The following is a 27,171-nucleotide window of genomic DNA, read 5'->3' on the forward strand; positions in this document are numbered from 1 at the left end:
GTTAGCCATATTTAGATTTTTTTCTTAATTTTTAATTATGAAGCCTTAGAACTGTTTTTTGCCTTTGACACTTTGAAGTCAGGTGCTTAATTTATAACAGTAATGGCTTAACTAACTCAAAAGACTGTCCCTTCATATTTGTATAAAGTAATTTTTAGTTTTTGTGGTAATTACCATGATGGTTTAGTTTAGATATTGTCTCAATTTTCTGTTAATTAAAATTTGATATGAATAGAGACATTTTAAACTTGTTATCTCTGCATAACATGCAACTTTTGGTTTCAGTTTGTGAATTAAGAAAACTGTATCCTAGGCTCCAGGATAGAGTCTTAATGTCTGAATTAGAATTTAAGTCTGAAGAGAAGTTAACTTCGTAACTCAAAACTGTGTTTATCCAGCTCTGTGCTGATAACTGTAGCTTGTTAAAAGAGAGAAAAATAGTGGCAAAACTGCTTTATGAGGTGACACATAACAGCAGCAGACTGATGAAATAAGTATATTTGCATAGACCACTCACGTTCCAGACTTAACACATTATAATGTGTTTTAAGAAATAAAGGGGGAAAAAATTGAGGAAGTTAAAAGGCAGTAAGTAAATAAATTATGGGCAGACCCATTAACAGACTAATTAGCAGATTAGCATCAGTAAACATTGAGAAACTTTTTTAAATGTCCTGTGGGTTTAGGAGATGCTATAGGGATCTAATGAGTCTTTAAGCTTTTAATCTGTTGTCTGATTTCATTATTTCACATTGATTTAATTTGCTGACAAAGGGTTCTCATAATCTATTCTCATAGATTTCTTCTGCTTCTCTTTTTCTTTTATGCATTTTATTTGAATATCTTCTGTAGTCCTCATTACATACTAAGCTACATGCTTTCATCTATAGTGCTTAAATACCTTATAAACAGGTTGTTCCAAATATTGTCAGATTCCCCTAAGATCCTATTTACCCTGATGCAGAATTAGTATGGTAAAGAGAAGTCTTGAGAGATGAAATGTAAATTAATGCCGCAGTTGTTAGTGTGATAGTACTTTCCAAAGGATGTTAATGGTTCTTCAACTCTTAAAATTTTGATTATTTGGTCACAGAAATTTTATTTATTTATTTATTTATTTTTAAAAGATTGTATTTATTTATTTGACAGAGATCACAAGAAGGCAGAGAGGGAGGCAGAGAGTGGGAGGGGGTGAAGCAGGCTCCCTGCTGAGTAGAGAGCCTGATGTGGGGCTTGATCCCAGGACCCTGGAATCATGACCAGAGCCAAAGGCAGAGGCTTTAACCCACTGAGCCACCCAGGCGCCCCCAGAAATTTATTTTAAAATCCTGGTCAGTTAATTAAAAAAAATCAGATGGCCTTTAAAAAGTCTTTATCTCATTTCATCTCTTGTTGACTTAATTCTTAGCTTTACCTCCTTTTTAAAATTCTTTTCCTTGGCTGGGATATTGCTAGCCTTCTTTCCTATTTCTCTTCTTGCCCCTTAATTACCAGTATTGTTCAGCCTTTTACTGTGTTTTGTTCTTTTTTTTTCTGGCTCAGCATGTTCTCTTTCACTGGGCAGTCTTGTCTACAAAAGTGACTCCCAGATCTATCTATCTTTCTTTATATATTTTTTTAAGATTTTATTTATTTGACAGATATCACAAGTGGGCAGAGAGGCAGGCAGAGAGAGAGGAGGAAGCAGGCTCCCTGCTGAGCAGAGAGCCTGATGTGGGGCTCCATCTCAGGACCCTGAGATCACGACCTGAGCCGAAGGCAGAGGCTTCAACCCACTGAGCCACCCAGGCGTCCGCAGATCCTTATTTCTAACTCTTAACATGTATCTGCTTCCTTTTTATAGGCACTTGATAGGTCCCAAATTCCTCCCTTTCCCCACAACTTATTCTCAGGTTCTCAGTACAGAACTACACTATCCTCCCAACTCTTGTTTTTCAACATTTGTCCCTCCTTATCAACAAATCTTGGATTCTGCCTTCTCTATCTTAATGTGTATATATCCTTTCTCTGGTTATTGTCATTACCATTATTGAAACTCAGGGCCTCTCTCTTGAAATAATCTGATACCTGCTCTGCTTCCTTCTACCCAGACTATTAAGTTACAGTGGCATCATTATAAAATACATGTTGGGTTGTGTTTTTTCCCTTTTAATAGTTTTCAATTATCCACAGGGTAAAGTCCACACATACTTCTTAGTAAGATTATAGCAAGTACTTAACAGTCTGGTTGTGGCCTTTCTGACTAGTTTGATCTTCAGCATTCCAATCTCATATTCCTTATAATTCATCTTTGCAAACCTGTACATTTCTTTGGGCATGTTGTATTCGTTCTTGTTTTGAGCCTTTGCTGAAAAGAAGGACATGTTCTTTCTTTCATTCTGTTGAACTCAGTACTCTTTATTTAAGAGCCAGCCCTAATGTTCTTGGGTTCTCAGTGTCATTTAACGTCTCTTACATTGGTTTGTTAGAGCACTTACCAAATATAATTTTAGTTCATTTAATTAAACTGCTTACAGTTAGGTGTTAATTACATGTTGAACTTTGTTCGCTTTCTACCTTCTCCCTCCATTCTTCAAATCCGTTCCTGATAGACTTTTTAAATACTATTAAAAATTAACTATATACCAGGCTTGGTGCTACGTATATACTATACATTTTAGTTTATTTCTTAAAATAACATTGTAAGAGATGGTGGTGTATCTCTTAGATAAGAACCTGAACATTGCCACTGTTAGATGGTAGAGGCAGCTTCTCCAGAATTCATGTTCTCGCCATAAAACTGTAGATAATGAAGACATAAATCTATATTAATTTGGACTCCCAGAAATTCAGAATTTCTAACAGATGAGTCATTTTTAGTTCTACGAAGTATGTTTGTTAATCCCAAACTTTATCTAAAACTTCTGTATATAATTATTTTAAACAGGAAAAGACTGTATTACCTTGCAGTTGACTATTGAAATAGGGAAAATTGGTATAGTCTTTTTGAGTACTCCTTATATATCAATGAAGGCAATATTACTTTTTTAAATAAATTGTATAACAATTCAGATCTTTCAGATTGTTTACCAGTTAGTCTACATTTATGAAGTGTCCATTAATTTGAAATGTGTTTTTTTCCCTCAGTGGAGACATTCATGTTATTCAAGTTAAGCTTCCTATTGACTCTTCTCCTCAATACAGTGATTTCCTTGTTTGATTTTTCCTTAACAGCTAATTTATATTAAAATGTTGATGGTTAGGTAAGATCAGACCCTTCAGACTTTTGGTTGAAAGTGCCAGTAGTATATAGCTAAGCTCTATCTGGGGCTGTTAGTGGTAGGATGCTAAAATAATATGGGAGCAAGATCTTTGTCATTGTGTACCATCGCTCTGTCCCTAGTTGTTGACAGAATAACAAGTAGTCAGTAAGTACTTGTTGTAGATGGGTAAATAACTGAAAGAATGGTAATAAGTGTGTTAAGGGGTTGGGGAAGCACCTGCAGAGGTCATGGTTTTAAAAATGTATTTGGAGAAAAAGAAGAGTATTAACATTTGTGGTGAAACTAAAGGATACCAGCAGTAGATTTAGATCTGTTTAATGCCAGTGTGCCTTAAAAGAAAAAGAACCTGAGATAAATTCAGTCTGTGCTTGCTAGAAGAGAGTGTGTAGAATTTGAAGCTCTGGTTTGGTAGGGAACAATCCTGGTGTTAGGTAGGGTGAAATGAGGTCAGGTATCTTTTAGATCTGTATTTATTGTTAGGGTAACATTTGTACATCTGTTGGCAAGGTTACTCTGTTGGACAGCCAACCATGAAACAAAGTAATAGGGACAGTGATGTGCTTAAAAACCTAAAACATGGTTTTTTTTTTTTTATCAGTCGGCATCCTGTTAACCTTTTTTTTTTTTTTCCCCCTCCCCAAAGACTGATTTAGAGAGCAAGAGAGGAGGATTATGAGGGAGAGGGAGAGAGAGAGAGGGAATCTCTAGAAGACTTCGCACATAGCTCAGAGCCTGATGAGGGGCTTGAGATCATGACCTGAGCTGAAACCAGGAGTCAGGAAGCTAAACCATCTGAGCCATCCAGGTGTATCTGCTTCCCCCTTTTCTTCCATTAACCATTCTAAATTGTTAGTACTCTGCCCTCCTCCCCCCTCCCCCCCCCCCAGATTCATGAAATGACAAAAAAGCAAGAGACCATCACTTTGGCCAATTAACTGTCAAGAGTCGAAAGAGTTTGATGACCTTAATTAGCAAGTTTCTTATTTAGTAATTTAGAATTATGATTTATTAGCCTAGATAAACTTGAAAAGTAAAGCAAAATAACGAAAGAAGCAAACCTATTCAGTGATTTATGCTAATCTTCTGAGGGCTAACCTGTATCTTAAATATTTGAGTAGTTACAAAGTTCCACCCTCAACCTAATGGGAGGGGGGAATTAGTCATTAGCATGAGGTGTGAGTTAATCACTTGGAAGAAGCTTACCTTTTATGTTTTGATAGTATCTGTAGATTTGAATGAACTTGAGGACTTACGTATGCATTCAGGCAGTAGCCTTTTACAGCCAGTCTAGAAGGTCATTAACTAGGTTTAGTGGGCCACGTTCAGCCCTCCTTCCGTTGCTTTGCTTTATAGTAATTTTTATGATTACTAACTATTCATGAAAATTAGGAAAACTGGCCACAGAGTTAGTCATTCGAATTTTGTTGAATAACCAAATACCTTCATGGAAGAATTTAGTCTCTTTTAGTAAGTTTAAAATAAAATTATGTTAGTCAACCTAATGGCACTTTGAACAATGAGACAGGGGAAATAGCTATGATGAAAAAATATTAGAAAATACTGTTTATAATTTGAGGGGTAGGGGAGGGCTTTTGAAATCAAGACCTAAATGTATTTGCCTTTTAAAAAAATGTTGATAGATTTGAATACATAAGACATTTAAAACTCTCTGACAGAGAGAAGGTTTGAAAGACACATCTCAAATTGGTAGAACATAACTTGTAACATACATAACAGTATGTTAAGGGTACATTAAGAATACATCAGAACAATAGGAAAAAGACAGTACAGTAGAAAAATGAGCAACAGATACGAGTAAGCAGTTATGGAAGAGGAATTTAAGGTTGTCAGCCTTAGTTTACAGCTACAAAAATTAACTAAAAAATGGATCAAAGACCTAAACTTAGCAGCTAAAACTATAAAACTCTCAGAAGAAAACAGGTGAAAATTTTTATGACATTGGATTGGGTTGTGATTTCATAGATGTGACACAAAAAGCACAGGTAACAAAGGAAAAAATAGATGAACTGGACCATCAGAATTCAAAAACTGTAGCAGAGCGCTCTAGAGGGAAAAGGCAACCCACCAAGTGTTAGGAAATAAGCTGTGAATCCTTATCTATTAAGGGATGATATCCCATATATATGAAATCCTATAACTGAACAATTAAATGAAACCACCCAGTTAAAAATGGCCACAGGACTTGAAAGACATTTTCTCTAAGGCCTGGCAGTAAGTACATGAAAAGGGTTAAATCATCAGGGAAGGCAAATCAAAACTAAGTAAAACAACGGTTCACCCGCTTGGGATGACTATTAGAAAAATAACAATGAAAATAAGTGTTTTTGAGGATGTTAGACCCCTAGTACATTGCTTGTAGGAGTGCAAAATGGTGCAGCTCTTACGGAATACAGTTTAGCAGTTCCTCAAATATAAACAGAATTGCTGTTCTTTGCCTAGGTGTATAACCAAAAGAAAGGGAATCAAACAGGTGTTAATAACACTGATGTTTGTACCGGTGTTATTTACAATAGCCCAGTGGTGGAAACCGTCCCAAGTGTCCATCACCTGATAGAGAGTAAATAAATAAAATGTGTTAGACAGATCTGTAATATTACTCCGCCTTAAAAAGGAATTAGATTCTCACACATGCTCCTGCAACATAGTGAACCTTGAAGACCTTAGAGTAAGTGAGCCAGACAAATCACAAAGATGTGATTCCACTTAATATGCAGTACTTAGAATGGGCAGATTAATAGAGACAGAAAGAATAGTAGCTACTAGGGCGTGGGATGATGAGGAGCCCTTCTTTAATTGGTTATAGAATTTCTGTTTGGAGAGATAGAAAAAATTTGAGATAGATGGTGGTGAAATATTTGTACGATAATGTATAAATATTCAATGCCCTGAATTGTAAACCGGGAAGTGGTTAAAAATGATAAGTTTTATGACATGTATCAGAGCAAAGGGAAAAAAACTTTCAACAGAAATATTATCAGTGTATACTGGAAATTAATATTAAAATAAGATTTTTCTCCCTTAAGATTAGTGACTTACCAATTGAATATGGGGAAGCACAGTTGGTGGGAGTAAAAGTTGGTTAGTTAATAAAATCTGTTAATAAAATTGGTTAATAAAATCTGTTTAAAAGTTGCAAAATACGTTTATCCTTTATAGGTATTACCATAAAGATTTCCTCGGTTGAACAAAAAGTAGGTTGTAGAAATACATCTTAATGTATTTTACATCAGCACCATACTTAAATACCTTTGTAAATGCATAGTAAAGGTTCTGGGTGGATATATGATTTAATGTATTCATGAATTAGCAGATTAAAAGTAAATGAAAGTCACATTATATACCAGGTGCTTTCACCTTATTACAGTTAATAATAAGGTGCTACCTTATTACAGTTTTTTCCTACATTGAAATACTTCCTTTGTAATTTCTCCATATCCTAATCATCAGTGTAACAGGACTACTACTAAATAGAACAAAACAGACTGCCCTTGTTGTGTCAGTGCTTTCAGCTTTGTTCACATGTCTCTTTGAGTATTACAGCAACTGTCTAAGCATCAGAGGAAATTATGATTAGAAACGCAATATGGTGGGGCGCCTGGGTGGCTCAGTGGGTTGAGCCACCTTCGGCTCAGGTCATGATCTCCGGGTCCTGGGATTGAGTCCCACGTCGGGCTCTCTGCTCAGCGGGGGCCTGCTTCTTCCTCTCTCTCTGCCTGCCTCTCTGCCTTCTTGTGATCTCTCTCTGTCAAATAAATAAATAAAATTCTTAAAAAAAAAAAAAAGAAATGCAGTATGGTACTTGTTTACTCTTTTAAGTTCAGTGTCTTTTTTTTCTTTTTTTTAATCTTACTGTAGATCTAAAAGGAATTATTTGGCATACCAGGAAAATGTAGGTCAGAAATAGATTTTGACTTTGGTTTATACTCTTGGATACTTTGAATGGTGCCTAGAGTTAGAAGAGGTAAATATTACTTTCAACCTTAAAGAGTCAGGGTATGGTATATTAACAGATTTCTATTTGATTTATATGTGAAGTTTAGTCTTTGGTACTTTATGCCCCCTACTGGTAAGCATTGGAAATGTGAATGAATAATTATATTTACAAGCATAAAGGGACAGTTTTGTTAAAGCATTTATTTAAAAAATCAGAGGATAGCATATTTTAAAGCTCATATGAAAGAGTTGGTTAGAGGTCTGTAAGTCTTAGAAATGTCAGATGGGAAAGTGACTTAGTTTAAGTTTAAAAAGGTTAGGGAAGAGACAAAAAATGCTCAAAGGAGGCTAGTGTTTTTTTTAATACTTGGGAAAGTATTCATTTAAGGAATGAGAATGGAGGATGGTATTCTTTAAAAGTGGAAGAGCCTATAGATATGGTTTGTAATACTACATTTATTACCTTATATATATTTAATTCTGCTTTTAACTGTTTTCAAAGGTCCAAGTTTTTATTTTTTAATATTTAGTTTTGATACAAATTTATATAAGTACGTTTAGTATGTTAGCCTGCCTTCTTAACGGATTCCAGATTAAGAGGTTTCAGATAAATAGAATTGTTAATTAAAATTAAACATACAGAAAAGTTTATTTGATGACTGTTTTTTTTTTAATTCCACATAGTTCTGTTTCCTTTGTGTGTTTTTTAAAAAAAGAAGAGAGGTTTAGTATTTTGCAAGATTATTTAAAGTAAGCCTACATCAATCAAATTTATCTCTAAGACTATATACATTTATCTTTATGAAAGTAGCGTAAAGTAAGCTGTTAATTGTCTGTTTTGTCAGTTATTTATGGATGGAGACTGTAGGCTTTCCTCCCCATTATCATAAGTTCTAAACCTACAGGTTAAGAGGGAGAGCACGTGTACATGAACCTGGGCCTTTACTGCAGAGTTGGGCACCCATTCAACAAGTACATGTTGATGCCGTCTTGGTGCCAAATCCTGTTTTGTACCAGGGGTACAGAGGGAGATAACAACAGAATCCCTCTCCTGAAGAAATTCAAGTTCTAATAGAAGGGGAAGATAAACTATATAATAGAAGATGCTGGACAGTGTAGTACACCTGTGTTAAGGCACGCAGAACACAGAGGAGAGGTACCCAACCAATACCTTTCTTTTGTTATATATATATATGTATTTTTAAAAATTTGATTTATTCATTTGACAGACACAGTGAGAGAGGGAACACAAGCAGGGCTAGTGGGAGAGGGAGAAGTAGGCTTCCTGCTGAGCCAGAGCCTGGATCCCAGGACCCTGGGATCATGACCTGAGCCAAAGGCAGATGCTTAACAACTGAGCCACCCAGGCGCCCCCTTTTGTAATATTGTAATAGTAAAACTAACACTGCCGATTAGCATTTTATATTCATATTCTTAAACTCCATATGTTGTTCTCAATTATACACGTAGATTGAGGTAAGTAATAGGTAAAATGTTTAACATGTAACATGCTTTGGAAGGGCATTTGTATAGATGTGTCTTCTAGGGAAATGAGGTGAGTGGAGCCATTATTTAAAATAGCGTGGAAGTTCTTCTATGAAGAATCTAAAAAAACAAAACAAAACCAAGCTTACAGAGCCCAGATTGGTGGTGCCTGGGGCAAAATGAGTGAACGAAGTCAGAAGGTACAGACTTCAGTTAAAAAATAAAGCATGGCAATGTGATGTCCAGTCTGGCAACTATGTGGTTAATAATTCTGTTGCATATTCGAAAGTTGATCTTAGAGAATACATCTTTAAAGTTCTCATCTCAAGAAGTTCTCATCACAAGAAAAAAATTGCATGACTATGTTGGTGATTTTTTCACTGTATATACAGCTAACAGTGCTGAACACCTGAAACTCATTATAGTATTGTATGTCAGTTATACCTCAATAAGAAAATAGTGTGCTGAAGACCTCCCTTGGAAAAATGATATTGCACTTTCCTGTCTTGGAGCTTATCGTTAATTTCACTCACTCCTGTATGTTTGTGCTATGCTGCTTTATTTTGGTTTTGTTTCCTTTGGTTGTTTTTTTTTTTTAAAGATTTTATTTATTTATTTGACAGAGAGAAATCACAAGTAGATGGAGAGGCAGGCAGAGAGAGAGAGAAGGAAGCGGGCTCCCTGCTGAGCAGAGAGCCCGATGCGGGACTTGATCCCAGGACCCTGAGATCATGACCTGAGCCGAAGGCAGCGGCTTAACCCACTGAGCCACCCAGGCGCCCTGTTTCCTTTGGTTTTTAAAGTTAAAAGCAACCTTGGAAACTCTCTAATCTGTTTTTCAGAAATTAGTTAAGGGCATATAGGTATCTGTTGTTTTGTTTCGTTTATAGATGATTCTGATACACATTATTTTGAAAACTAATAATCACAATCAGACCTTTTAATAGAAAAATTCTGGCATTTAGATAAAGATGTTACCTGTTAAGGGTCTCATAGGTAGTATGTAGTATCAGCTGGTTTCCTACTAGTCATCAGTGATAATCTCTCAGAAAACCTCAAAGGAATTTTTTCCTGAGAGTGAATAAACTAGGAGTTAAGGATACTTAGTATTTGTTACTTTATTTCTTTATGGTGATAAGTATTTTCTATTGGATATTTCCTTTTCTTGGTTTGGAGGGCAACATTAAAGAGTTCTTAAGCTCTGCTAATTTTTGAAATCTGTGGGTAGATTTAGCAGCATCAAAGTACATTTGAAAACTGTTACACCTTCTCCCAACTCCTATCATTAAAAACAGAAGAAAGCCACAATAAAAATAAAAAGAGTAATGATCATTTCAAAGGTATGTAAGTACTAATTTGATTGTTCATGCAGAAAGTAAAAATACAGAACTACTTTCATTTTTTAAATTTTATTTATTTATTTGACAGAGATCGCAGGTAGGCAGAGAGGCAGACGTAGAGTGGGAGGGGGTGAAGCACACTTCCTGCTGAGCAGAGAGCCCAATGCGGGGCTCGAGCCCAGGACCCTGATCATGACCTGAGCCGAAGGCAGAGGCTTAACCATCTGAGCCACCCAGGCACCTAAGAACTTCTTTCAGTTTAAACATTAATTGAGAATGCCCCTAAGCTGTATATCCCCTAAGCTGACCCTTAAGGAATATGATCCTGGAGAAAACTCCTACGGTCATCTGTAATTACCCCATAAAATGCAATAATTGACAGGTTCACCTAGGGAAAATCTTAACGTCATTCAAGTTTTGGTATACTTCTCTCTGAATCCAGGACAGCAAAGTTGAACATACCAGAGGTCTGCCAGAGTGAATAATCTACCTTTGAAATGCATGATTTAGGGACGCCTGGGTGGCTCAGTTGGTTGGACGACTGCCTTCGGCTCAGGTCATGATCCTGGATTCCCGGGATCGAGTCCCGCATCGGGCTCCCAGCTCCATGGGGAGTCTGCTTCTCCCTCTGACCTCCTCGCTCGTGCTCTCTCTCACTGTCTCTCTCTCTCTCTCAAATAAATAAATAAATAAAATCTTTAAAAAAAAAAAAAAAGAAATGCATGATTTACAAAAATTAAAATGTCTTAGACTTTATGAGTTTTGATAGTAGTTGATAAACATAGCCATGAAATATATTTTAAAGCAGCTGTGAGGTCCATACTTGAGAGAGCTGTTGACCCTAGTTCTTTGATTAGTGGTGGTATAAAAAGGCTGATAGAGGAGTCCCTCTCTAGTAAGTTTGCTAGTAATTCCCAGCTTTGTGGGGATGTGAAGATTAATGAATGTTTAGTTCTTAGAATTGGAAATGAGGATTTATAGTTATTAGGTAGCAGTGTAATACTCCGATGCAGTGTTCCTGGAACTTTCATACATAATAATGGCAGTTTTAATTCAGGTTATATAATGTATATTTGAACTTGAAAATCTTCAAGAAATGGTTGCATATGGGAAATTAAAGATACTTCAGCAAATCCTCATACTTAGTCTTTGGGCCAGTATTGTAAGAATATATATGGACATCTTGAATAGTTGAGTCTTCATGTTTTTACCCAGAGGTTCTCTGTTTCCAGCTTTTTTTTTTCCCCGTTAAAGTTACTATATTAGTAAAATTCCATGGTATGAAAATAGTTAAGTGTTCATCTTTCTATTGGTGGACATTTAGTTTGTTCATAGTTTTGTGTTAAAATCAAAACAAGCAGGGTTATCTGGGTTGCTCAGTGGGTTAAGTCTCTGCCTTTAGCTCAGGTCATGATCTCAGGGTCCTGGGATTGTGCTCAGCATCAGGCTGTCTGCTCAGTAGGGAGCTTGCTTCCTCTCTCTGCCTGCCTCTCAGCGTATTTGTGATCTCTCTCTCTCTCTCTCTCTCAAGTAAATCTTTAAAAAAATAGAAAAACAATCTGAGGGTTTTGAAGGGGCGGAGGGTGGGAGGTTGGGGGAACCAGGTGGGTGGGTATTAGGGCACGTATTGCATGGATCACTGGGTGTGGTGCAAAAACAATGAATACTGTTATGCTGAAAAAAAAATAAAGTAAAAAAATAAGCATACTATTATTATAAAAATTGTTGAATGTTTCTCCCAATTTATATACATCATAGTTTCACTATGGGGAAATACTGGGTCATCGAGTGTTTGCATCTCCTAATTTCTTAGTTAATGCCAACTTACTTTGCTGTGTGGGTCTATCAATTTAGTCTCCACCAGAAATGTTAAGTTCCTGTTACACCTTTCTAATTTTTGGTGTTGTCAGAATTTAAAAATTTCTCTCTAGTGAGCATAAAAGGATATCCTCTTGATTTAAATTTGCATTTTCCTGATTATCAGTGAAGTTGATCATCATCTTTGATTTTTTTCTTTTAAGATTTTATTTATTTATTTGAGAGAGAGCAGGAAAGAGAGAGAGCATGTGAAGGGGAAGGGTCAGAGGAAGGGGGGCAGACTCCTGCCGAGCAGGGAGCCCAATGTGGCACTCGATCCTGGGACTCCAGGATCATGACCTGAGCCAAAGGCAGTTGCTTAACCAACTGAGCCACCCAGGCGCCCCATCTTCTGTGATTTTAAAAACCATTCAGGTTTCTTCTATGAAATGTCTTTATTTCATGCCCCCCCCCCTTTTTTGTTTTCCTACGGAATACGTTGTCTTTTCTGATTGATAGGAGTTCCTTAAGAGTACTTTGATTGTCAGTGATGTGAATGTGAGGTTTGCTTTTTGTGAATTTCCTGTGTACCTTCCTGTTTTCATCTCCTAGTTGTAAAGATTTCTGAACATAGGTGTAGAAGTTAAATCTACATTAAATTGGTTTTGTTTTAAATGTAAGTTTTTATACTGACAAGACACATTTTACTAGCTGTGGTCTTTTTCTTCGTGAGTTTCATGACTGTACTAGCCCTTACCTTTTTCAAGTAAGTTAATAGAATCAGTTTGTCACATGCTGCCAGAACTGTGGCTGAGGTTTTGACCACAATTGTGTTGACTCTGTATACATAATTTGCAGTGATAGGTTTCAAATAATGTTAATTTTCCATGCATGTTTTACACTTTTGTTATTGTTGTTGTTTATTTTTAAATACTGAATATAGAGTATCATGGGTGGGGTTGCTATTTAAAAAGGATCCTATTTAGTGCCAGTAATTTTTAAACGCTACAGATAGAGCTTAGGTGCTTTATATTTTTAATTACCAAAGGAAAGTATGTAATCTGGAAACTCAGTTTTTGGTTTTGTGGGTTTTTTTTTTTAAAGATTTTATTTATTTGTTAGAGCGCCCCCAGGCTGAGGCAGAGGGAGAGGGAGAAAGAGGCTCCCCACTGAGCTGGGAGCTGGATGTGGGACTCCACCCTGGAAACCTTGGGTCATGACCTGAGCCAAAGGCTGCAGCTTCACCAACTGAGCCACCCAGGTGTCCCTGGAAGCTCAGTTGTTTATAAAAAATATTGAAGAGTCTCATTCATCTGATCCCCTTAGCGCATTTTTGGAGGTGCTTGTGATAGGGGCAGTCCTGATTTGTTTTCAGACCTTTGTCATGTTTAGAAGGGTTGTTATTATGATTATAAACATTTTCATCTTAAATGAAGTCCTGAGAATTGTATTGTCCCTTTATCCTAATAGAAACTTACTTGAATGTGTAGTTAATACATAACTGGGTTTGAAACAGAACAAGGTACTTTTAGAATGAGACACAAATACGGTTGAATCACTACTTTACCAGGTTTTGTGATATCAAGCAAATTACTTATTCTTTCTTGTTCAGGAGACCTTTCTCACCTATGAAATTGGGATATAAAAATGTCTGCTTCATTATTCTAATCAGATATTTACTGAGCCCCGCTCTGTGCTACCTTGCAAAGATTAAATGAGGTTACTTGAGTTAGTTGTTTGGCATATGAAAGTTGCTTTTTTGATGTTCTAGTTTCCTCTATTCAAGTAATTTTTTCAGCCTTGTTATCTCCTTTTTACTTAGAGTCTACACCAGGAGACAAATCTGTATCACATTCTTGCACAACTCCTTCCACATCTTCTGCCTCTGGACTGAATCCCACATCTGCACCTCCAACATCTGCTTCAGCAATCCCTGTTTCTCCTGTTCCACAGTCACCAATACCTCCATTACTTCAGGACCCAAACCTTCTTAGACAGCTGCTTCCTGCTTTGCAAGCCACACTGCAACTTAATAATTCTAATGTGGACATATCCAAAATAAATGAAGGTAAATTTTTACAGTAACAAATTTTTAAATTCATTTGCATTGTGTAGAATTCTGTGATTAGTGAAATCCCCAGTTTAGGAATGATCTTTGTTTCATTTTGAAATTCACATTTGAGCTTCATTCTTTTGAGTTTATATCCTCCATTGTTTAAAGCCTTCGGTTTTGTAATTGAGTTAGCAATATATGGATTTTTCTGTATTTTTTAAGACTTGCTATGTACCTGGTAGTTACTGGAGATAAGCTGTTGTGTCTGCCTAATGTTTATGGTAAATTTTTTTTTAAGTTAAAGAGCATTTCCCAAAGCTGATACAAAAACACTTGAGTTCTAGCACATTTCCAGAAAAACCTCTCGTATATGGATAAATAATTATTTGGAGTATTAAAAATAGGGTGACGACTAAAAGTGGGAATTCAGGTAGTTCCTTCTTAAAATACTTGAAAAAAAATTTGAGATGGGAGGTAATGGATAATATTTTCCTGGTTAATTGTTAATTCCAACTTTGCTTTTCATTATGCTACTAAATTACTTACCTAGATTCAAAGAAGTCTGAGTAAAAGTGGATATAGTTTTAATTCACAAACTAAATAGTCCTAAGAGCATTGCAAAGTTTTCTGTTTAGAATAGTCAATTTTGACTTGTGTACATTGTCACATAATGTATTTATCAGTAGCAGTCAGTGGTTAAGTTCTTCCTTTATCTTAAAAATGGAGCTATTTCAGGTGTTGGTCAGTAACTTTGTTTTTATTGTACTTTTCTGCATTTTGATTTTATTCTTTTTAGATAACTATGCCCTTCTCCTGTTTGATCGGTATATGTCTTACTAGGGAAAGTGGGGCTTTTAAACAGTTTGAAGAAGTCATAACATGAAAAAATTTCAATAATAAAAGATCTTGTACTCTAAAAATCCATAAGGTTCTTAAATTACCTAGCTTTTTAATGTCTGTTTTTAAAAGATTGTTGGAGAGGGTGTTGGTAGGGTTTGAATGGTTAGCTTGTCTAATAAAGCATTTGCATGAAATAGCTACATTTGTAACCTACCTTTTGTAATATGACGTTACATGTAATGCCATATTATATGTAAATGTAATATATACATAATATATACATATTACATATGTAATATGTAAATGCCATATTAGCTATCAGTGAATAGGTTTCTGGTATAATCAGAAGTTCCAGTGAGCACTTAAATTTTAGTGCAAAGGAAACCACTGTTTTTCCGTGCTACAAACCCATTAAGCTTTTTTCCTCTGCCTCAGATCTCTAGACCCATTTTATTTTCTAGATTCCTGTTTTGAGAGTTCCAGTTTGAAACATGGCAGTTTTCTCTGGGGTTGCTTTAAGTTTTTGAGTCGTTAATAATGCCTTAATATGCCTATGTTTTTATTTTAATTTAAGATATGTTTTTAGTTCTTACAGCAGCTGTGACACAAGCCTCATTGCAGTCCATAATTCATAAGTTTCTTACTGCTGGACCGTCTGCTTTCAACATAACTTCTTTGATTTCTCAAGCTGCTCAGCTCTCTACACAAGGTATTCATTTTCTTAGGTATCACTGGAATTGTATATTGATTTGGAGGGGGATTCATAGCATATTTTTCTTAGTCTTCGAAGAGATTAGCTGTAATGATTTGATGTTTGATTTTTTTTTTACACTAGTATATACAGTATTTTTATTTTTTTAGATGAGGCGAGCATTGACCTTTATCTTGCAGTATTGCCATCAAATCTGTAATACATCCTTAAATCAGAGTTTGTCAATGAAATATTTTACCTCAAAGGTGAATGTAAACTGGTATGTCCTCAATCTTTGTGAAACATTGAATATATTTTAAGAGTTGAAGTTTGGTTCAGGTTTGATGTTCGATGGTTTTTGACCAGAGGATACAGAAATGCTTAAGTCCTCACTTGAATGAGCTATTTCTCTTTTCTGTGAAAGCATCCAATGGAAAGAGACATACATAGGAACAAAGGAGAAATGAAAGGTTCACTTTGACTTGTCCCCCAGCCCCAATTCAGAAAATTGATAAACTGAGCCAGGAATACTTATTTTAAAATTGAAATATAGTAGTGAAAAAGACTTATAACCCTCAGGGTTAGCCTCATGAGGCAGGAGATACAGGCCTAAATGTAAATTAAGAAAGAAATAAGAATGGTGAGGATGCCTTCCATATGAGAATAGGTTCAGGCTTACCTTCTTGCTTCAACCTAAGAAGGCGGTTGGGAGAGGCACTCACTGGGTGTCCTTGGTTCTGATCCACAGCTCATTTTACTTTGTGTGGGCCCAGTGAGTACTTTCAGACTTTCTCAGATAAGTGAGTGTTCTCTTTTGGGGTTCAGGTGACATGTGGAGAGATGGAAAGACCTCTGCACATGTATTACAGAAGTTTGGGTTTATTTAAAATTAATTGCTTCACTTTTTCACAGCCCAGCCATCTAATCAGTCTCCAATGTCTTTAACTTCTGATGCATCATCCCCAAGATCGTATGTGTCTCCAAGAATAAGCACACCTCAGACTAACACAGTCCCAATCAAACCTTTGATTAGTACTCCTCCTGTTTCATCACAGCCAAAGGTATGTTGCCTTTGAGGGAAATTTGGAAAAGAAAGCACTCACTTTTGGAAAAAACAAGCTTAATGTTTATAGAATCTGTTGTGTAGAAAAAGCCCTCTTGAAGAATGTAGTGGTAGAGTGAATGATGGGTGAGAATAGAGACAGGTTAGAGTCTCAGTAAATTGAGGGGCTAGAGGAGGGGAATTGCACCTGCCACTTTATTACTATTATTACTAAAGATTGTATTTGTTTGAGAGAGAGAGAGAGAGTATGAGCACAGTGGGTGGGTGGTAGAGGGACGAGCAGACTCCTCACTAAGCGAGGAGCCCAACGTGGGGCTTGATCCCAGAACCCTGAGATCATGACCTGAGCTGAAGTCAGATTGTTACCTGACTGAGCCACCTAGGTGTCCCCATCACCTGTGCTTTTACATGCTGATTGTTTTCTCTTCCTGACTTTGGGATTTGTGACATGGAGAGTGAAATAAGAAGAGTATACTATTAGCTCTAAAGGATAGGAGAGAACAGGTTTTCTCGTGGCTTTTCCTCCCATACTTTTATTTTAGAAAGGAGTCCATTTCTGTGCTAAGAGCTTTATATGTGTTATTTTTAACTTCCTATAACGAGAATCAACTACTGTTTGCTTCATTTATTAGATAAGAAAATGAAGCCTTCAGTTAAATCTGGGTTTTGTGGTGGAGTCAGAATTTGAGGCCTTGGTCTTTCCTGAACACAGAACCCATTTTACTCAGCTGTACTACCTGTGTTTATCCAGGCAAGGTCTTTCATGGATGACTCCCCAGAGCACAGTTAAAAATTGTTGGTCTTTTCTGACTGGACTAGAAACAGGACCTTAACAATGCTACACTAAGATTTTGTATTACATCATTTAGTCTTGTACCTCCCACTTATGCTCATTCTTGGCTTTACAGTCCTACTGTACCAGCAAAACATTAAAAGATTTGGAAGTTGGCATATGCAAGTTGCAATTGTCTTCTTAATTGTAAATTTAGGAAATCTAAAAGCGGGCTATTTAAATTCTTCATGCCAAAGATTCCCCCCCCCGCCCAGCCCCAAGGTTTTATTTTTAAGTAGTCTCCTCAGTGTGAGGCTCGAACTCATTGTGGGTAGTAGATTTGAATGCTCTACCTAGGCCAGCCAGGCGTCTCGCCAAAAATTTTATATTGCAGTCAAATCAGAAACAGAAGCCTAAAAATAAAAATGCATTGAAACATAACTTGAAAGTGTTTGTAGGCACGGTTTAAGGCCTTCCTTTTGGCTTGTCCCTTTCCTGTTTAAGTATGTTTTGGGGTCAGTCTGGACTGAATTTTTAAATTCTGTGTTAAAAGTATTAGTTTAGGGTGCCTGGGTGGCTCAGTGGGTTAAGCCTCTGCTTTCAGCTCAGGTCATGATCCCAGGGTCTTGGGCTCGAGCCCCAAATTGGGCTCGCTGCTCAGCAGGGAGCCTGCTTCCCCCCTCTCTACCTGCCTCTGCCTACTTGTGATCTCTGTCAAATAAATAAAATCTTTTTTAAAAAGTATTAGTTTATTATGTAATTTCTTACTGTTTGCCTGCATTTTGATGGAGGAAGATAAAAATGTGAGTTTCAGCAATAGAGACCTTATTACTAGAGCTTAAAACTCATCCTCAGGGTAGTATCTTTAGAGTACAATAAATGATGACTAAAAGTGAAGTAAGTGGTAGTGTTAGTTTTACAGTCATTGGTAAAAAAAAAATCCTGTAAGCATATGGCTATCGGTTTTTTGCATTTGAAAATTTTTCCAAGTTTTTTTTTGTTTGTTTGTTTGTTTTTAAGTGGGCATTCAATAAGTAATATGTGGACCTTGGAAAAATGTTCTTACCTTTCCTTTTCTTTTTTTTAAAAGATTTTTATTTATTTATCTGACACAGAGAGAGCATAAGTAGGCAAAGTGGCAGGCAGAGAGAGAGGGAGAAGCAGGCTCTCTGCTGAGCAGGGAGCCCGACGCGGTACTCGATCCCAGGACCCTGGGATCGTGACTCGAGCTGAAGGCAGCCACTTAATCAGGTGCCCTGAAAAATGTTCTATTATGTTCAGAAGTAGCCAGGATATTGAGATTTGTTTGAGAGAATATTAATCAAAAAAATAACTCAAAAAAAGGGGGTGCCAGGATCACCTAGTTGGTTAAAACATCTGCCTTCATGTTGGGTCATGACCTCAGGGTCCTCAGATCTAGCTCAGCAGGGAGTCTGCTTTCCCTTCCTCTGCTCCCCTCCCCCCTTATGTTCTCTCTCTTGCACAAATAACCTAAAAAGAAGAAAAAAATTTTTAAAGAACTGCTGTTGGAGGGTATGACTTAATTAGAAATGGCTTTCAATCTGTCTTTGTGCCTTAATTTGGGTCTTATATTTGAAACTACTTGCGTTTTCTCTTTGTGGCATCTGAATATATAGTATATATATCCCCACTGATAGTCACGGACCTCTTGTCCCACCACTGTAGGATAACATCTCTTTGAAGACTACTTCGGTTGAATTTTCTATGGGCCATAGCTCATTTTCTTAATACACCAGTCTATAATTGTCTGCATATGTGGTTCAAATTTGAGCAGCTGTATTTGTAGAATGTGGTAATATTAATTTTTATTGATATAAAAGTAACAGTAAATCAGAAGAGCTGTTTTAGTGTATTGGAAAGAAAACTGAGCTCAACATTAGGAGAACTAGTGCTATTGTGCTAAGAAAGTAGTCTTATGGCCCTAGGCCATTTTATGAAGAAATTAGATTTTAGTCTCAAAACTAGACTCTCTTCTAACTGCATGAACTTTATTTGTTTCTAATTCTTTAAATCTCTAGATTTTTCAGAGTTTAAGATTATCCAGCTAAATTTGGAGGGGTGTGTGGATTTGGGAACTTAATGAGCATGATTCACACAATTATAAATATGTCTATATCGCTAATACTCATTTTATTATGAAACAGGTCAGCTCATGTTATATTAAGAATTATTAAAGAATAGAAATAACAGGGACTTCTCACTGATAGTACTTTGCTATTATCTAATGACTGTGGTATTTATCTGTGTAATAGAAGCCTGTCTCACCAGATTTTGACATTGCAGGTTAGTACTCCAGTAGTTAAGCAAGGACCGGTTTCCCAATCGGCCACACAGCAGCCTGTAACTGCTGACAAGCAGCAAGGTCATGAGCCTGTCTCTCCTCGAAGTCTTCAGCGCTCAAAGTAAGTTGATAAGTGCTGAAATACTATTCTTTTCATTACTATTGCATGTGGCATTGTTTGAATATTATAAAGTATAATATAATTTGATCTCATTAGAATCCATGGATAGGCTAAGTTTTATGTATTAAAAGATTGACAGAGGCAGATCTTATGTATAAGTAAGTGGTTATCTCCAGTAGGGAAGCCTTGTTATTTTGGAAGAATTTTACTTATTAGGATATGATAGGATTAACAGTATGTGATTGATACCTGTAGGTAGAGGGCACCTGATGCTGTAATACTTGACTTGTTGGAAATGACCTCATTTTTAACTTCCTCATAGCAGTTTTAAATTTGAGTATTGGTGAAGCCAAAAGTGTTAAATCTAAAACTTGGTCCAGTATTTCCCAACTGGTATGTGTTAGGTTTTCCTCATAGCTTCAACTCTGACCCCTGTATGGAATGCTTGTCAGGGCTGTATTGTGTTGTCACATTTCTTTGTTAATTAACAAATACAACTTTAAATGATTTTCATTTGATTGATTTTCCTATTTTTATTTCTTGCTATGAGGTGGCAAAATAATTCAACTGTTGTTTTTATTGTTGTTTTCTAAACAAGCATTTCAGAACTTATACATCCAAATGAGAGTTGTTCCCTTCAAAATAATCACCTTGGGAAGCTGTCTACTTACTCCAGCAATGTTGCCATTGCTCAGAACATTTTTGGGAAATTCTTCTTTTAAATTGTCTTTAGAGGCTGCAGTATTATTTTAAATATCCTCAGTGATGAAAACTCTTCATCCTTTGGGAGATTTAGTTTTTGGAAATAACTGAAATTCATTCAGAGCCAAGTCTGGTGAAGCAGGTAGGAAATCAACTTGGGTGATTAAATTTTTGGTTCTCACCACCATATCCCCAAACCCTGGCCCAAACCATATAGTATTTTAGAAGAATATAAATAGTCTCAGAGTGTTATGTTTTTGGTCTTATTTTGCCACTGAATTCATTCATTGCTGTCCAGTAAAATGCCTGTATTTTGCTTCACATTACCTACCCTCTGCTTCAGTACTTTGTTCTGATGTTAAACAAAGGCAATATATTTTTCCCTTCTTTATCCACATGTATTTAAGATAGAACATTCAGTTGTGCTTTATATCTACAACTCTTAAAATGTGACCATTTCTTAGTTACATTCTTACTAGTGTTTCTGGTATACAAAATGAACAGGTCAAATTTGGAGAGCACTCTCTAAATTTAACTGACATTAGTGTTTATTAAAAGGGCTCTTTTTCCCCCAAAAGTGTGTTAGAGGAATACATGATATAAATACACTTTGGATTTTAAATTCTGTTTATTTGATGTTAATATAACAAATTTTTCTTAGGAATTTGGATATCTTTAATTTAGTAGAAGTTATGGACAATTTCTAGGATGCCTACTTGTTAAAACATTGTGCACATTCAATTCTGTTTTTTCTTCCAGTAGCCAGAGAAGTCCATCACCTGGTCCAAACCATACTTCTAGTAGTAATGCATCAAATGCAACAGTTGTACCACAGAATTCATCAGCCCGACCTACATGTTCATTAACACCTACGCTAGCAGCACACTTCAATGAAAATCTCATAAAACATGTTCAAGGATGGCCTGCAGATCATGCAGAGAAGCAGGTATGACTCACAGCAGGTGTGATGAGTGACAAAAATACAACTTCTACTTTTAGAAAATCTAATCTAGGTCACTGAATTTAAGCTTTGTTTGAAATAACTAATTCCTAATTAGATTGTTTATAGTCACTCTATAAAATATTTTGTAAGTATTTGTTTTAAGGTATTTAGGAGATAATTTGTTATGGTTTCACATAAATTTTTTTTTTTTTTTTAAGATTTAATTTATTTATTTAGCAGAGAGAGGGAACACAAGCAGAGGGAGTGGAAGAATTAGAAAGAGGCTTCCCACCAAGCAGGGAGCCTGATGAGGGCTCAATCCTAGGATCCTGGGATCATGACCTGAGCCAAAGGCACATGCCACCCAGGTGCCCCTCCCATAAAATATTTTAATATAATTATTGTTATAGCTTCCATTACCAAGTACTCAGCATTTAGCACTGTGCCAAGTGTCTTACCACTTCTCAAAACTGTTAACTGGTACAGATAATGAGTTCTCCATTTTACCAGTGAGGCCCTTAGGACCAAATAAATTAGAATACCAAGATCACCCAGTTAAAACAGCGATAGGGCTCAAAGCCATGTGCTTTTCCATTCAGCCAGCCGTTCTTACAGTTTTAGAACTTCTTCAGACTACTACTATTAGATCTCTCCACTAGACTGGCAACGAGGAGTTAGGAAGCAGTTCTGCCTTGGAATGAGGGACCTCTGAACATTTCAGTAACTGCCATTGGCTTCTCTTCCCGGTGATTTACTGACGGAAACTTTCTCTAAGTTCACAGAGTTAATGTGTATCTTATGACACAAGAATACAGCGAAGGCCCTTTTATCAGTGTTACACCTGAACCTTACTCTGGCTGACTCAGCATCTTTTAAAAACCACAAATCATGAGTTCTTTTATCCTAGTGCTATCAAATACTAAAATAGGAAATACTGTTTTCTCCAGAAATTGAAGGGGAAATTTTTGAAAATTATCTCCCACCAATAGAGACAGGTTGTTTTTTAATTTTTTTTGTTGTTGTTGTTGTTTTTTAAGAAAATAATTTCCCCCCTTAGATTCACTATCACTTTTGTGGATTTAAAGAAGAAGGAGGATTCTGTAATCTTGGTATAAAGTTGTACTCAAATTTAATGATTGTTCTTTTGTGATTGTGACTTATATTTTATGTGATCTTACAATCTCTCTAATTATAGGCATCAAGATTGCGAGAAGAAGCCCATAATATGGGAAGTGTTCACATGTCAGAAATTTGTACTGAATTAAAAAATTTAAGATCGTTAGTCCGAGTATGTGAAATTCAAGCAACTTTGCGAGAGCAAAGGTAAGGTTTTTGTGGACAGAGTTTTTGTCTTAGCATTATATATCTTAAATCAGACTGAAGGATATAAATAAAATTTCATTTCTGAAATTTAAACTTCTCTTTGATAACATCCTGTTCCTTAACACTGTAATTGCATTTTAAAAAAAGATTTAATTTGGGGAGGGCAGTGGACAAGGGGAGAGAATCTTGAAGCAGACTTCCTTCTGAGCGCAGAACCTGACATGGGACTCTTATCTCTAGACCCATGAGATCATGGCTTGAGTCGAAACCAAGAGTTGGCTCAGCCAGCTAAGCCACCCAAGCACCCCACACTATAACTGAATTTTTATAATTTAATAATATGCCTGGTGAATGGTAATTGTGTCTAGATTTTAATTCTCTAACCCATGGTAAATGCTTCGTTAGACTTTATTCTTACAACTCTGTAAGGTACAATAATATTTTAAAAGTGAAATGGTAGAACACTATTAACTACGCTGTAATCTTTTAAAAAAATAAAAATACTTTAAAAAAGTGAATTGTTGGGCGCCTGGGTGGCTCAGTGGGTTAAGCCGCTGCCATCGGCTCAGGTCGTGATCTCAGAGTTCTGGAATCGAGCCCTGCATCGGGCTCTCTGCTCATCAGGGAGCCTGCTTCCTCCTCTCTCTCTTCCTGCCTCTCTGCCTGCTTTTGATCTCTCTGTGTCAACTAAATAAATAAAATCTAAAAAAAAAATTAAAAAAAAAAAAAAGTGAATTGTTGACAGCAACTAATTATAAAGGGTCTCCTCTTCGATTGAGGGTAGTACACAGTTGCTAAGTTTTAGTTGAAATTTCAAATCACTATTAACATTGTCTTTGGATCACCTAGAGATCTCTTAGAAATCTGGTTGTCTAGCAAATATACCTATTTTCTGAATTGTTTTCACCTAAACATTTATTGTCTCACATTTCTTAGTCTAGTATCCTACTCAAGGATATCTACATCCCAGTAAATAGTACAGATATTTTTTTAATGTGTCTTGCAAAATCAAGGACAAACTTTTAATGCCCTCTCACATCCTGTTTGTATAAGTTACTGGATCACAAGCAGAGTTAGTCTTAACATGAAACTGCAAATATTTAGTAAATACCAAGTTGGAATTTATGTAAACTTAGAAAAGTAAGATTTTATCCAATCTTTCAATTACAAAAGTATCTGGAGTTATATTGTGAGTAGGAAGTAGGATTTGTTGACTCTCTGTTCTGAAAGTACTTTAAGCATACGTAAAACTTGACTGCATTTTGGCTTACTAAGATAGGTGATTGGACTTCTGGGAAATTATTTGCAGCTCCAGCTATTGACACAGTGTGCACTGGTAAATAGCAGGCCACTTTATGATTACGCCTAATTCTCTGGTACAGGCAGTAAGTATCATACTTTACAGAAGAGAGGGGTCAAGGTCAAAAGGAATAGTTTTAGGAAGTTCATGGAAATCCCTAGTTTGTTTTAAATATTCATATCAGTTGGACATTGACTCAGCTCTGTTTTTCTGAGCCTATGTTTATATTGAGAATTGTTCTTCAAATTAAGCTTCTTGTACCTTGTTAATTCTAGGCTTACTCTGTTGTGGCCTAGAAAACACACGAAGTATAGGTTTGTCTCATATTTAATATCTGCTGCTGTGTGTGTGTGTGTGTGTTGTGTGTGTGATGATACAGCAAACGAACCACATTTTAAATCAGTCTTTATAGTCAGATTATTGAGAAATCGTTAGAGAACTAGGAAACATTCTAACTTTTGTCATCCTAGTTCTTTAATATGTCGTACATTCACTGGTCATTTTGTTTTAACTCTAATCCATATTTATTTATTTTTAAAGATTTATTTATCTGAGTGGGGAAGGGCAGAGAGGGGGAGAGAGAATTTCAAGCAGACTCTCTGCTGAGCACAGATGCCCCCATGGGGCTTGATCTCACAACCCTGAGATCAGGACCTGAGCCGAAACCAGAAGTCAGGACACCCAACTGTTTGAGCCACCCAGGTGCCCTTAGGTTAATCCACTTTTAATTACTTAGTCTTAATTATAGTTACTTATTTTATCTTTTTAAGATATTTTTGTAGTAAAGTTTTGTTTGTTTTTTCTGTAACATTTATATATGAACCACACAAGTTCTAATGCTTTCTTTTATTTTTCAGGATACTATTTTTGAGACAACAAATTAAGGAACTCGAAAAGCTAAAAAATCAGAATTCCTTCATGGTGTGAAGATGTGAATAATTGCACATGGTTTTGCGTACAGGAACTGTAAATCTTATTGCCCAATCTTAACATTTTTGAGCTGCATTTAAGTAGACTTTGGACCGTTAAGCTGGGCAAAGGAAATGACAAGGGGATGGGGTCTGTGAGAGTCAATTCAGGGGAAAGATACAAGATTGATTTGTAAAACCCTTGAAATGTAGATTTCTTGTAGATGTATTCTTCACGTTGTAAATATGTTTTGTAGAGTGAAGCCATGGGAAGCCATGTGTAACAGAGCTTAGACATCCAAAACTAATCAATGCTGAGGTGGCTAAATACCTAGCCTTTTACATGTAAACCTGTCTGCAAAATTAGCTTTTTTAAAAAAAAAAAAAAAAAAATTGGGGGGTTAATTTATCATTCAGAAATCTTGCATTTTCAAAAATTCAGTGCAAGCGCCAGGCGATCTGTGTCTTAAGGATACGATTTTGAACCATATGGGCAGTGTACAAAATATCATGAAACAACTGTTTCCACACTTGCACCTGATCAAGAGCAGTGCTTCTCCATTTGTTTTGCAGAGAAATGTTTCTCATTTCCCGTGTGTTCCATTTCCCTCTGAAATCCTTGATCTGATTTTATCCATTTTTTTAAGGCTCCTCTTTTTCTCCTTTCTTAAGGCACTGTTGCTATGGCACTTTTCTATAACCTTTTCATTCCTGTGTACAGTAGCTTGAAATTGCAGTGATCGAGCATAACCCACTTGTTTGTATAAATTATTGAGATCCATTTGCACCCTGTAAGAATGGACTTAAAAGTACTGCTGGGCATGTGTGCTGAAAGTACATTGATTGCTCACATATAAGGAAATGGCCCAATGAACATGGTTGTGGGAGGGGAAAGAGGAAACAAAGCTAGTCAGATGTGAATTGTATCTGTTGTAATAAACATGTTAAAACAAACAAAAAATTGTTATTTTTCTTTTCCTTCGGTCAGTGCATATTAGAATTTGAACTACCTGGGGATTCTTTATCAGAACTATTCTTGTTGAATATTTATACTTAATTGAAATAATTCCTTAAGGGAGGTTTTGTTTAAAGCATATTAACAGGAAATTGTGTATAAGATATTTAATGAAATACAAAATTCAACAAGAATGATTAAGTCACTTCCCAAGTGGTTGTCATTTGTTATAAACCCTGGTTTAACCTGTCTTGCTATTATGACATTTCATTTTGAAGGATGTTTGTGTTGTAGCTAACTGTTCAAGTCTGGTGCTGACTGCTGTTCTTAGCCATCACAAAACGCTAAATTTGTGTAATTGGAGCTTCCTTCTGTTATCTGGAAATGGTGGGAAAGCTCAGCTTTGTATATTGTTTCCTAAAGTATATTAAAATAAAAAAAGAAACTATTGCTACTATAAAATTACCTTGGCTTTTTTTTTTCTTTTCTAAAATATTGGTCACATGGCCTTAGCATGACACTGCCAGTATTTATCAAATCACAAGGGTTTCTTTATGCAGAAAATTTAATTTCAAAATCTTACCTGATCTAGAGACTTATATCCTGTTGAGGCAGATATATTTATGTGCTTTCAGAACTGCCAGCACCAAGGGCTTATTTTGTGATGTTAGACAATGTTGCATTTTTGGATATGAAAATTCCAAAATTGCTCATGTGCTTTAAGCATATTTAAAGTATAGATGATAATGCTCAGACCTTTCAGGAAACTTCAAAAAGTAAAATGTGAGCAATAGTATGAATGATATTTTCTAAAATACGAAAAGAAAATGTTCCAGTGTAGTTAAGAGGAATTAAAATCTTACACTGGAAACTTCTTGTTGTTGTAACTTGAGCATACTTTTAAAAATGTAAGAAAAGACAAATGTCAAATCCTATCATGAAATGTTCATACCTGTAAGATTGTTAACATTCCCTGGGCTTGATTAGTGCATGTAAAATTAACTCCAAAGAGCATTGTTAAGCTAGAACTCTCACTGATGGAGTCCTGTGTCTTTCCTGGGAAGAAGTGAGCAATTTGTGATGTAGTAGGCAAATGTTTCCTGATCAGAGGGCGACTTGACTTGTGATTTAAGGTAAATTTGAATTTTATTTGCTAATAGTTTATTGGTCTGTGTCATCTTATTCCTTTGCTTTAAAAAATGTTTACATCCCTAAGTGAATTGCTCACATATATATATAGGAGAAGATGCCTAAAATGAAATTTCTTGGTGAATTTTTAAACAAAATTAAAATTTTTGTGGAAATATTTTTACAATATTTGATTCACTTATTCTGTAGTAAATTATTTTAAGTATCGCA

The 27,171-nt window shown here is 36.1% G+C and overlaps 1 protein-coding gene across 10 annotated transcripts in view; it reads left to right on the top strand.

Moving 5' to 3' along the window:
* The window catches only part of WAC (WW domain containing adaptor with coiled-coil), an 83,978-nt gene extending 57,709 nt beyond the window's left edge, over positions 1-26,269 (top strand). For 6 of the 10 annotated variants that reach the window (XM_032349742.1, XM_032349743.1, XM_032349738.1 and 3 more), the window contains 7 exons: positions 13,662-13,907; positions 15,319-15,441; positions 16,336-16,484; positions 19,563-19,681; positions 21,143-21,329; positions 22,522-22,649; positions 24,807-25,818. In XM_032349742.1, coding sequence (XP_032205633.1) covers positions 13,662-13,907; positions 15,319-15,441; positions 16,336-16,484; positions 19,563-19,681; positions 21,143-21,329; positions 22,522-22,649; positions 24,807-24,876 — 1,022 coding nt within the window. In that variant the 3' untranslated portion in view covers positions 24,877-25,818. Of the gene's footprint in view, positions 1-13,661; positions 13,908-15,318; positions 15,442-16,335; positions 16,485-19,562; positions 19,682-21,142; positions 21,330-22,521; positions 22,650-24,806 lie in introns of all 10 variants that reach the window. The other 4 variants (XM_032349744.1, XM_032349748.1, XM_032349745.1 and 1 more) reach the window with 2 other exon arrangements.
* Positions 26,270-27,171: the final 902 nt, after the last annotated feature.

This window comes from Mustela erminea, chromosome 6 (genome assembly GCF_009829155.1).
Source record: "Mustela erminea isolate mMusErm1 chromosome 6, mMusErm1.Pri, whole genome shotgun sequence".
In the NCBI taxonomy this organism is placed as follows: Eukaryota; Metazoa; Chordata; class Mammalia; order Carnivora; family Mustelidae; genus Mustela; species Mustela erminea.